This window comes from Melanaphis sacchari, unplaced genomic scaffold (genome assembly GCF_002803265.2).
Source record: "Melanaphis sacchari strain LSU unplaced genomic scaffold, SCAv2.0 Contig395_pilon_pilon, whole genome shotgun sequence".
Classification (NCBI taxonomy): domain Eukaryota; kingdom Metazoa; phylum Arthropoda; class Insecta; order Hemiptera; family Aphididae; genus Melanaphis; species Melanaphis sacchari.
In genome coordinates, this window is record NW_020271251.1 from 674,202 (window position 1) to 686,973 (window position 12,772).

The window sequence follows — 12,772 nt, forward strand, 5'->3', positions numbered from 1 at the left end:
CTACGTGTCATCGTCAGACAAGTTGGCTAAACCAGGTTGTCTTTGTTATTTGTTATATACCATTAATTGTGTATTTGTTTATACTATTGTACTTATTATTATATATACTGTTAATTATTTCCGGGGCGCCCTATACTAGGTCCATTACAATTAAAATTATTATTATTGTACAATATATATTTGATCGCTGTTACATACCCCTAGAACTTACATAACGGGATTTATTATTTATTATATATTTGGATAACTCTCTCTGCTTCTGTATACAGCATAACACACGAGTCGTTTTGACAACCGCCGATCATTGTAGGATCGGTAACGGCGCAACACTTTCATTGGTTTTTAATCACATGTTATTACTTATTACACGTTGAGACAGCATTTAGTGGATCAGGGAAGTATAGATATCCCACTCATATACATAAAAAAGTAAAATTTTGCAAAATGCACACTATTTTTTAAGTAACACGAGTACTAGACAATAGAACAGACGGACTGTAATCAAGTCTTATTTTATTTATAGCGCAGGCAGTGACGTATTTTTTTAATTTTTTTTTTTTGGGGGTGGGGGTGTCCAGATACCGTAGACATCCCCCAAACCAAAAAAAAAAAAAAAAATTCAATAAGTTCAATAATTTTGATAAATTTTGTAAGGAATTTGGCAAACAGTAATATATGATTCGTTATGAACTAATTCAATATTATATCAAGTCATAAACTAATTAGGAAAGAAAATAAATTTAGTTTCAAATAATGTACTTATTATCCTATTATATTTATAATTATTTATAAAACTATTATTCTTATAGCACCACTGGTATCGAATATAACAAACAAAATATATAGTAAATAATTAGTAAATTATTGTGACCGATTATGGTAACAAATGTGTAATAATAATGTATAATCATTTTATATTATTATTATCCTATTACAGTAAACATACAATTTATATTTTCATGTTGCGGTTCCGTGTCTTCGTGTGTCTGTGTTACTTGTTTTTCCAGCGGAAATTTGTGTATATTTAGATATTAATTACAATGATGTTTTTTTTTTTTAATATATAAATACATTGGATCTTAAATATCTATTTATATATTTATTTAAAACATTATTATTTGCTTTTATTTTTTAATTAAAATTATGTTTACAGTAGGTATTTTATACTTGTATGATTTAAATTACATAAACATTTCTATTTTTAATTAAATAAATAAAAAATATTTCATTACAATATTTGATGAGTATATTATGAGCTTAGTGGTAGTAGATTTAAAACAGAGATATATTTCAATCAAATAACAAAAAGTTTATACTTAAATCATCTGCCCCCCCCCCCCCCAAAAAAAAAAAAAAAACCATTAAAAATACGCCACTGAGCACAGGTACATACAATAACAGTTAATCATAATTTAGTGCAATCGTTGTAGATGAAAATTTTGGTTTCCTATTTATCTCAGTTATTTTTAATTTCTGTGGGTGTTTTTCGACTAATTTATTTTTACCCATTATAATAATCTATACAATATACAAACTAGTAAAAATTTGTACACGTTATTCACAATATTTATTTTTTTATCGTGCTCAATCGAATGGTCAAAAAAATCAGCCTTATGTGCTTAATTGGGTATCACCGAATTAATAATCCATATTCCTTTATATACAAGTACCTATATAAGCTTTTATTTTAATCAGCGGTACGATAAAAAAATAACTAGAAAATTATAAAAAATCATGTAGAAATGACATTCGATCAGCTGGTCGGTCTTTTTTATTTCTAGAGTATGAAGTATTTGATAATTGATTCTAAAAATTAAAACCTATCCGTTAATCCGATTAAATATTGGCAACGTACACGCTCTTAAAAGATGTTAGAAGTTTCCGTGGCAACATGTATTCCTTTTCTTTGTTAGGCGAATGGAAACAATACGTTGATAACCAAATACGTTTTTATTTATGTATATTTTCAATGTGAAGTATTCTAGTGCATTGAACTATTTTTTCATATTACTAATATTTGTTTTACTATGAATTAAATATTAAAATGTATTAATGTAATAATATTGATAAATTTTAATATAATAATAATTAGTTATTATTCTTGTAGGTACTTTGTTTAAATATTATTGATATAGTGATATGGTTTATTTAATTAGTGATATCGATTACCTAGCTTTCTTTTTAGACTTTGTTCAAGGCCAAAGACCACAGTAACCGTATTTGAGTAAAAGACACTGTCTACGGCTTGACAAAATACAAAACAAGACAGAATAATAGAAATTACTTGCTTAGATCTCTTAGTTGTTGGTTAATATTGTTTTTTTATTTTTGAGTTCAAGTTAGGACCCTTTAATTACGCTTATCACTTAAAATTATAATCGGGCACAATATTACCAGTAATGTACAAAAATTTACTCATGAAAAAACGTAATTAAAAAGAGTAAGTAAAAATAATTTTGCTACTAATTGTAACTGGTTGAAAAATATACTGTGAAATAGTTAATATTCAAATTGGTTTTTTATTATTTTTAATAATTGCATACAATAGTATAATTTTTATGCAATCACTCAAATTGCATTCTTTTAAATTAATCATTATTCATTAGGATTATAAAAAATTAAATTTGAGCATCATATCTGATAATTTTATATAGGCAATGACATAGGCTTTTATTGGTATTTTAATTTTAAACTGAGTTATAGCTATATAAAATATTAAAACTTTAAAATGTTCACAGTTTACTTTAAAACTAAAATATCAATAAAAGCCTATTACATTTCTTAAATAAAATTCTTACCTTTAAGTTTGGAAATAAGTAAATTTACTCCAATGTTAGAGTTAACAATATCAAATGGATTCTGCTGAACGAAAATTTGCCATGAAGGAGACAACATGTCATGGGCGGGTGCGGCATCCTCTAAACAATTCTACAATTTATGAATTTATAGTGATCGATTATGTTGTAACTTGTGATAGTGAATTTCTTCACATTTTTAGTGTTTTATTTTCTTTTAAAAGGAATTATTTTAATATCATTGTTCATACTGTTAAAAATTATAAACATACTAGTTCTAAGTTTTAACACAGACATGACACACGCGGTAACGTGGATGATGAGAAATTATTTATAATTTAAATAAAATATCATGTAAAAATCAGTAATCTATTCAAACATTTTTTTTTTTTTTTTTTTAAACCAATTTCCACGGCTGAATCGTTTAATATTATCAAAAATAATAAGTCAGAAGAAACTTAATCATCTAAAACGGCATTTCCTAAAAAATTTTTTTGCCAGACTCCTCGAGATAGTAAAATGATTACGGACCCCCTAATATAGATTATAATAAAAAACAATAATAAATAATGTAAAAGGTATAGCATTTACAATTTACGTTCTCGGATCCCATCCGATACACGTGTGTACTCCTAGGGGTCCGCGGACCACAATTTGGAAAACGCTGATCTAAAAGACCAATTTCTTCTACATTGTGGCATAAGGATAATAGTAGTAGTAACAAAAAAGTTAAACAAGATTTTACAAATCTATCTTTATTCTTAACACACACTTGTTTTTTAATACAATGTCTTTGAAATACATATTATTTTTCAGGACTTTTCTCCCTAATTATTTTTTTGTTATAATTTAAGTTTAATTTTTGCATCATAGTATTATTTATTAATATTAATTTAAAAATAAAATTTAAAGTTTGTTATATATAATAAGATTATATTTATTAGATGTTAAAAAAAATATGTATAATAAGTTAAGACTTATTTAAGCTATAAAAGTATATAATTTATTTTTTAAAATGAAGTCACTATAAGTACTTATGTTTTAATTTTACAATATGTATCTTAATCTAAAATATTAAACAACTATTACCAATAAATCGTTTAATGTAAGAATTTTAAGTAAAAAAATATGTATTGCATACTTATTTAACCTGTAAAGTACATATCATTTTATTTTTTAAAATAAAGTCATTAAGTACTTATGTTTTTAATTTTTACAATATGTATCTTAATCTAAAATATTAAACAACTATTACCAAAAATTGTTAAATGTAAACATTTTAAGTAAAAAATATATATTACATATACAATGTTTAAATCTACTTATACAATTAATGTAAACATGACTTATTCTTATGAACTATTGGTAAATATTTTAAATTGTTTAAAGTACAACATATTTGCATTATTTTATCTATAAAAGAGTCAAACTCTTTTTTCATTTTATTTAAGATTTTAAAAGTTTTTAATTTAGCAAAACATATGTTAATGTGCCTTCGTACATTCACTATTTCTTCTTCGATGAACTGATCATTATCTAAGATTGGAGACATAATTAATTCAAAATTGTCTACTTCACAATTTGTATCACAACTAGGGAAGTTTTTGTCAGCTAAAACCTGATCTCCAACCTCTAATTTAGAGAGTAATCCACTGTCGTTAATAATAAATGCATTACTTGAATTTCCTGCATAACCTTTTGAAAGAAAACTTATGACACCATTAGGTGTGATAGCAATAAGAAACTTAATGGAATATGAATTATTATACGGTGAGAGCATTTTAACCATTTGTAGTTCAGTAGATGAATGGTCTACTTCAATTTCTAGACAGTCTATAATGCAACGACAGTATGGATAATTTTGTTTAAAAGCATTAGGAAGAGTTGCTGAAATAGTATCTTTACTAGGCCAATCAATAAATTGTTTAGTATTATTGTACAAAACATTAAGTACATAGGAAAAAATTTTGAAAACAGTGGAATGACTTATTCCATATATAATTCCAATTTTTTTAAAATTGATATCAAGTTTTATTTTTACTAAAAAAATAAAAAGTTTAAGGTTTTTGCTACAAATTATATAAGGACCGGGTTCTGCTAACATATCAGCCAATAGACAAAATACAGCATCAGTAGTGCCTATTATATCTTCCAATGAAAGTTCACTGCTTAAAGGTTCATTACAATGCAATTTACGACAGAGTTCTTGAAGATCATCATTTTCCTTCGTTTTAAAAATGTTTATAAATTTAATTGGTACATACGCAGGACTATTGGGATCTTTTGATGGTTTATTTCCAACAAAATGTTCACCACATATAACCGAGCAGGCATCCGGCATCCATGGTGTTCCATCCTTACTGCAGATACATATAAATTAATAAAAAATGTAATTAGTCGTATAAAACTAAAAATTAAAAACATCAATACTTACTTAATTCTATTAATATTTTTAATCCACATTTTTTTAAGCTTTTTTTCATGAGGCTTATTGGGGAAGCTAAACAACTTATGGCCCGTTTTTTTACTATTATTACAACTGACAACACAACAAATAAATTGACTGCTTTTGTCTATAATTGTAGCCATTTTTAATTTAAATAATATCACTTGAAAGAATTGAATTAAATAAATAAAAATGTATATACTATAAAATTATTATATGTTACAATGATAAACAACTATATAGTATATAAACAAAATTAATATAATTACCTAACCTAACTTATCATATACACATTTTATTCACCCTATCGTTTATTAGTAAGTGGTCCACTACGGCGTCGCGCCCTATTTCATAGTTTGCACGGCGTCTGTAAGCCCATCTCGAATGATTTTCATGAAAAACAACTCGTAAATCAAATTTTTTTAAATCTTTGAACTGTACAATAATATTTCTATGGGAAAATAAGTAAATGTATTTAGTTTTTATTTATTAGTTTTTCTTATTTAATGGTATCAAAGTTACAGGAAGATTGTTGGGAATTTTATTTTTCGATGTTGGCAGTTCTGAATTTGAAAATAAAGGAATTTATTTTATAATTTTCACTCTGGGGTGACTCATCTTTATTTACCGGAGAATGAAGCGCGAATTGGGGTTTTATCGGGGTCGTCGGTATTAGTTTTTTTATTATGAAAAATCTACTGACGCGTTTTGGGAGTAAAACTAATGCGTAACCAATTCCAGAACTAAGGTTTTTATAGTCGAAGTGTAAAACAAACAAGGGCCACCTATAATTTCAAAAATTTTATTGAAAAATGCATATATATATAAATAGTGAAGAAACCATATAATTTTTTTTGAACCGAAAAAATACACGTTAACATTATTTTATAAATTGAAATTTAAAAAAAAATAATAATAATAATAATTTATGCTTTTAAAAACTATAAAATGGCATTTCGAGACCCTCTGAAAGTCTGTTGAAGGGTGCGATGCACCCCTTGTACCCCCGATCATAACGGTAAACAATACCTTTATGCCCTCTTATTATCGATGCCGTGACCGCTAATGTCATTTTACGGTGGTGGCGGCACTGTATCAGTAATTATAGTCCTACAGTACGTTTCACGAAACTAGCGACTCCGCGTGGCGCTTGCGGTGGCAGATTTTCGTAAGGGTTTCTAAACGTGTGACTAAAAAAGCGCGGTAATTTAAAAATGACGCGGCAATCAACCATCGAACAGCTGTCCCTGTTGATATGAATTTTTTTTAAATAATATTATCTACCACTTGTAAACATTATATTTATTAGCATTTTACTCTATGATAAACACACAATCGCATAGTGATTGGAGAACGTATTACTGTTGATAACGATAAAAACCACATTATGTTGTTGGTATGTTTACTCCGTTCGAGTTATCTAGTTATTTATTGTAGACGATTGTTTTTATCGAAAAGTTTACAGCGTTATGACTTTAGTTCTGTTTTGTGAGTTTTATTGTATTTGTGGTTGTATTGCATATCAACGTGTTCGAGAAAGTGCGCGAAAAAAATTTTGAGCAAAATGTCTATTTGACGTGAGATACATTCTCAAACTAAAAACACAATTTTTAATGTGTACAATTTTTTTAAAAAGTTAGCAAATGACAAAAAAATCCCGTTGTAGCTACATTTTTTCGAAAAAGTCAGGAAATGACTGCAGAAACATGTGATGTTAGTACAGTGAAACGGATAACTTCTGACACTCGGTGAGCTGTGAGAACGGGTAAAACATTTAAAACCGAAAGACAAAAGATATGAACTTGATGAAATTGCTTTGCAAATGGGGCATGAAGTCATACGTCTACCCCCATATCATTGTCAATACAACCCGATAGAGTTGATATGAGCCTAAGTTAAAGGTGAAATTGCAAGTAAAAACAATAGTTTTAAAATCACAGACGTTGAAAACTTGGCAAATATTGCCATAGAAAATGTTACTGTAGACAATTGGAAACGTTGTGTTGACCATTGCGGAACGTCTTCAAAATGAAGACTATATTAAAGAAGGATTCAGGGACCAGATTTTAGAGCCAATAATTTAGACAATTAACCCGGAAGACAGCAGTGAAAGCGAGGACGACGATAAATCACTTCAATTGTAAATATAAATGTTATAATTATTGTAAATATTCATGTTCAAATATTGCTTTATAATTGTTGTAAATATTAATGTTAAAATATTAAATTGTGTTATAATTATTATAAATATTAATATTAAAATATCAAAAGAAAATGTATATTTTAGTATATCATAATAAAATAATTATTTTTATTCATATTTTTCAAAAATCGTGCAGTATTCCTAATTGCCGCGTATTGTGTGCAAGTTTGAGAAACCGCGGAACACAGAAATTTCGCCACTGGGTGCGCCATTGCGAAGTCGCTAGTTTCGTGAAACATACTGTAAATAACCGCGGTGTATTTTCGCGAGTAACGTTTTCACAAGCTTTCGCAGACATCTAATACTGAGTTTAAGGTTAGATATATAATATATTGTATATATTATTATATTGTTGCTCGTTTGCAGAGTAATCATTAATTTTTTCCCCAATATTATTGTTAATGTGTACACTACGCATACACTATTATGATAATAAAAATTATTATTATTATCATGAAACTCTGTTTTTATTTATTTTACTTCATATGTATTTACTGGTATTTAATTAATTATAAATTATTTTAATCGTCAATTTTAATGCTGACAGCTCTCGTATTTTTTTTTCTTATCAAGTTCGTCATTATCAATCATCATCAAAATCGGGATATCTGTGCCCGTCACTCTATTAACACCGACATTTTTGCGTATTAATGTGCACGAATATTATAAATTCCATTTTCCATTCCCGAGATAAATAGTGACACTGTTCTCCAATTGTTACACCCTTACACCCTAATACGGTTACAATTGTGCTCTATACCCAGAGAAATAAATCCATAGAAAAGAGAAAGGCAACTCCCGTTAACCGTTTTGATATCTAGTTCGGTTCTAGGGTTCACGACGGCTGTCGTAATTACTAAACAACCGATATAAATACTATAAATGATAACGAAATGATTACAAAAACTAAAAATTAGCATTCTGAATATTTTTACTGAATAAAATAAAGTAATAAACTCAATTAAACATGTCAATAAATTTTATTGATGTATACAAAGTTTTAGTTGATTACCAGATCACGTTAAATCATTCCAGTGTTTTAAACTACCGTCAACCCTAACCTAACTAAAAAATATAATATTATTTTTCATACAGTGTCCTATCCGGACTTCTAGTTATAGAGTTATTCCGTGGTATCAGGTTATAGACACTATCTGATATTGACCAAATCAGGCGACATTGGCCTTGAACACGGTCTCACGGGAGCGCGGCATACGTTATCACTTAAATAAATAATATCAATATTCAATATTATCACTGAATAATATATTGAAAATTAGTTAAAACTGTTGAAAGAACACTGAATAATAATAAAAATATGCAACTATTGAAATTCCAAATTTGCTCGTTTCTAGCAATGTTTGTTTACATAAGACCCGTGAAAATCATGCAGGCAATGGATTGTTTCCGTTTTTATAATATCGCAACAAATAGGAATACACATTACCAATATCTAGTCAGAATAGTCAGATAACGGATACGGTTTTAATTTTTAGAATCCAATATTCATACCGTAGAGATACAGTAGACCGCCCAGCTGATTGAGTGTCGTTTCTATATTGTTCTGTGGTGTAAACAGTTGGCTCCAGACATAGAACACTATAGAAGCGTCACTCTCGGGCGGCCAATGTTAATGTGTTTAGAATTCTTAACGGCCTTGAAATGGTTCGTAACTTCTTGTCTTACCGCCAAGCTTACATCATTCTTGTTGTTACGCCTAATCATACAATAAATATGTGATTGTGATAAGAGAATAATAAATTATATTTTAATTTTTTTTTTTATGTATAACATCAATTTTTTTATTTTATATAATACGAATATTGAATTTATGATGGCTAATATATTTTTAAGATATTTATTCAATAAATTTGTAAGTAGTTTGTTTTTCGGACATGATTTTATTAATGCATTATTATTTAACATCATTGACAATTAATGTTAATATATACAATGAATATGAATTATTTACCTTCTATAAGACAATTTAACAAAATATATACATAATAATATTTATAAATTACATACAGTGTGACCCATAAACATAAAAGACGGGGCATATTGGTGGCTCTCCTGGCAAAAAATGTTGAATGCGCCCTCCTAAAAAAAAAATTTCAAGGAAGAGGGGTTATACAAATCTTATTAAGTGGTAATATGCAGTGACCTTTTTTTTTTAAAAATTGGCGGGCTGATCTCGAGCAATGCATTTCGATGTTAAAAGTGTTCGTAACATCATGTCTTACCGCCAAGCTTACAACATCATTCTTGTCGCTCCGAAATGAAGAAAATAAAAGTGGAGGGGTGAGTGTCGCTTCTATAGTGTTCTATGCTCCAGATGTTCAACGTCTAACAGTTGGTACGTCTGCTTACTACAACCGCCGTAACTATAACAACGCTCTATTTGGACCAAAAAAAATACATTATATCCTTAAACCGCGCTGTAGTGACCTGCATTAAGGGATGCGAAAACCGATGTCAAATTCGATTTATCACTATTTCGATTTATCGATGTATTGTTAATAGTCTCTCAATTTTTATTTTAATTAAAATAGTTTAATGTTGACAATTTTTTCGAATAATATTACTACCGAATCAAAATGTTTTTTTTTTATGATCTTTCTATGCTTTTTTTTTATCTGATAGCCTCTCTTTTTCTTTTTTGATCTGGTTAGGTTCCCTTATGAAAAATTTCTGGATCCGCACCTGTATTAGAACAATAATATCGATAGGTCAAAAATATCGAAATTTTAATATCAATGTAAAAATATCGACATTTTAATGATGTTGATATTTTTTTTCGCATCCCTACTTGCATTCTAGGCAAATCAGTCGTCCATAATTAACCATTTTTATTGTTTATTAAAGTATTTAACTATTAATCATTAGTTATCTTCAGTCGTGAATCGAACCTATGTGAATTTGCCGCTGCTTGCTGTGTATCGAGTTTCCGGTGTCACCGTGATAGATTCAAATACCGTTCAATTCTGTCTGTCGTGTATTATGTCTTCTCAATTGTTTTCAGACGCCTTCTCAGCATAACCATACGTAAGACATAATTGTATATACTATTGTAATAAATTAATATTAGAACTTACGTTTAATATCGTTTTCATATGCTTGGTTTTAGGTTTGTCGCACTTTTTACACTAGGAACTACAAGTGAGTACCTATATAACTTTTAAGTTCCCGAGTCTCTACCTGAAAAACAGTTAGTTCTTGGTTAATAGCTGTAAGTTTGTAAAATAAACGGATGTGTTGGTAGAGAATCGTATTATTAATAAGTGTATGCGTTTGAAATGGTCATTATATAAGATATAGTTCTATTGAATTTATTGACTTTATTTTGAAAATGTTGGCATCATTTACCAGAATCACTAATCATTGTACTCAAACAATATTTTAAAATGTTAATTTTTATCTTAGGCTTGACCATTTAATGCACTTTTTCTCATAAATAATTCTTACTGAAACCTAAAAATCTAAAATATATATAAACACATTATTTTTAGACATTTGAAATTAAAATTTAGTTGTAATAAATATTAAATAAAAAGCAACTATATTTTAGTTATTTTGTTAAACCCTAATTAAAAAACCAATTTTAAGATAGGTAGAACCATAACTGTATTTTATAATGGTTTTACCCTATGATATTTTCAAAATATTTAGATTTAAATCATTGCCCTTTTATTCAGTATAAATTATATTCCAAATTTATTCAATCTATTCTAAAGTAAATAGTAAATTTATGTCGACTTATAAGTTAATGGTAATGAAATATGAGGTACATCATAATACCTAAGATGAAAATATATATAGTATCTGCTTTGATAATTAAATGTATTGATTGAAATAAATACGTGTTCATTTGTATAGTCGTTAGTGCATTCATGCACTATTAATTGAACTTACACTCGTAATAAAAATATGTAACTTCAGTTCTAATCTAAAAATTGATTCTTATATAAAACGTAATCATTTTTAGTGAATAACAAAAATATGAATTTGAAGCCAAGTAAAAGTGATCAATCTAAAATTGTGAAAGATGTTCCAATCACAAACGAAGAACTAATCGTCAAAAAAGAACTAATCTATAATGAAGAATCAGTTGCAAAAAAAGGCCACCCGAAATATAAGCGTCGTGAAAAAAAATGTGCAATATTATTTTGTTTGATTTTATTTTCAAATCGATTTTTATATAAAACGTTATTATTTTCAGTGAATAAAAAAAATATGAATTTGAAACCAAGTAAAAGTAATCGATCTAAAGTTGTAAAAGATGTTCCAATCGCTAATGAAGAACTAATCAAAAATGAAGAATCAATTGCAAAAAAAAGGTCGCCTGGAAAATAAGCTTCGCGAAAAACTATTCTGTCCTCCATTTATGGGCAGATACGAAACCAATCTAAATACTTTCAAATATAAAACAGTATGGCCATGTAAAATTTGTATGAAATTGTTATTAAGTGAAACTGCCGCTAAAAACCATGCAAAAAGTTGTAAACTAACTTTAACAAAAGAAGAAGATGTCCCACTTGCAGAATTGGCGTAAGATTAAATGAATATTTATGTTTATTAGTCACAATTACAATTTTATAAAATATTTAAAAGGATTGATTAAAATTTTTAAATTTTAGTAAAATGGAAAAAAACATGTGTTATCCATGCATATATTGTATAAAAAAATGTCGAAGAAAAGTAAACTGGCTCAAGCATTTGAATGAACACGAAAAAACTAGATTGTGATGTAAATAAATGGGTAAAGTAACTTAAGCCTATTTGTGATCTTGTATTTTTCTTGACAAAATTTTCAATTGTCTTTTTTTTTGAAAGATATTCACTATATTTTAGAATATGCTACATTTTATGCGAGTGTAACATCCTTTTAAAGAGTTTTTCAGTTCACATGCGATAACTCAAATTTACCAAAAAGTTTTCAAATATTTATAGGTAGTTTAACAAAAAATAAATAAATAAATAAATAATGAAATTTGAAGAAAACTTGCAAGACAATGTTTATAAAATCAATACATTTAACAAAATTAAATCGGTAAAAAAAATGTTTCAATCAATTCTTTTGTTTTATATAATATTTTAATAAAATAAATTTTTGTTAGTTTTAGTGCTTAAGGTCACATTTTACAGAGGAAAATATATTCAATGTCAAGAAAGAAGATTCTGGAAAGCAAATTAGATCTAAAAACTTAATTGGTAGTTAGTGACAGTCAAAAGTAAAATTTTCAGAAGATTTTTATACTAAATCAATTTTTGATAAAACCAAAAATGTTTATTTAATGTAGTTCAAAAACAATTTCATAGACTTGACAT

At 27.6% G+C, this 12,772-nt stretch overlaps 3 protein-coding genes across 3 annotated transcripts; 2 read left to right on the forward strand and 1 right to left on the reverse strand.

Moving 5' to 3' along the window:
- Nucleotides 1–4,125: 4,125 nt before the first annotated feature.
- On the reverse strand, nt 4,126–5,384 carry LOC112597202. The gene is made up of 2 exons (XM_025343153.1): nt 5,230–5,384; nt 4,126–5,155 (listed from the first exon to the last, which is right to left on the reverse strand). Exons 1-2 carry the CDS (start codon nt 5,382–5,384, stop codon nt 4,126–4,128), a joined length of 1,185 nt encoding a protein of 394 aa, XP_025198938.1.
- A 4,136-nt stretch (nt 5,385–9,520) lies between these two features.
- On the forward strand, nt 9,521–10,631 carry LOC112597249. Its single transcript, XM_025343219.1, has 3 exons — nt 9,521–9,800; nt 10,331–10,489; nt 10,572–10,631. Exons 1-3 carry the CDS (start codon nt 9,656–9,658, stop codon nt 10,592–10,594), a joined length of 327 nt encoding a protein of 108 aa, XP_025199004.1. The 5' UTR covers nt 9,521–9,655; the 3' UTR covers nt 10,595–10,631.
- A 1,052-nt stretch (nt 10,632–11,683) lies between these two features.
- Nucleotides 11,684–12,680, forward strand: LOC112597248. Its single transcript, XM_025343218.1, has 3 exons — nt 11,684–11,992; nt 12,082–12,203; nt 12,562–12,680. The coding sequence occupies exons 1-2, from the start codon at nt 11,757–11,759 to the stop codon at nt 12,188–12,190; spliced, it is 345 nt and encodes a 114-aa protein (XP_025199003.1). The 5' UTR covers nt 11,684–11,756; the 3' UTR covers nt 12,191–12,203; nt 12,562–12,680.
- Nucleotides 12,681–12,772: the final 92 nt, after the last annotated feature.

Excerpts from the sequence above, each read along its gene's own strand:
- LOC112597202 (XM_025343153.1), bottom strand. The coding sequence starts at position 5,384 with ATGGCTACAATTATAGACAAAAGCAGTCAATTTATTTGTTGTGTTGTC. Across the intron at positions 5,156-5,229 it reads AAAAATATTAATAGAATTAA|TAAGGATGGAACACCATGGA; the intron begins GTAAGTATTGAT and ends ATGTATCTGCAG.
- LOC112597249 (XM_025343219.1), top strand. The coding sequence starts at position 9,656 with ATGTTAAAAGTGTTCGTAACATCATGTCTTACCGCCAAGCTTACAACA. Across the intron at positions 9,801-10,330 it reads TGTTCAACGTCTAACAGTTG|TTATCTTCAGTCGTGAATCG; the intron begins GTACGTCTGCTT and ends ATTAATCATTAG. Across the intron at positions 10,490-10,571 it reads CCTTCTCAGCATAACCATAC|GTTTGTCGCACTTTTTACAC; the intron begins GTAAGACATAAT and ends GCTTGGTTTTAG.
- LOC112597248 (XM_025343218.1), top strand. The coding sequence starts at position 11,757 with ATGAAGAATCAATTGCAAAAAAAAGGTCGCCTGGAAAATAAGCTTCGC. Across the intron at positions 11,993-12,081 it reads GTCCCACTTGCAGAATTGGC|TAAAATGGAAAAAAACATGT; the intron begins GTAAGATTAAAT and ends TTTAAATTTTAG.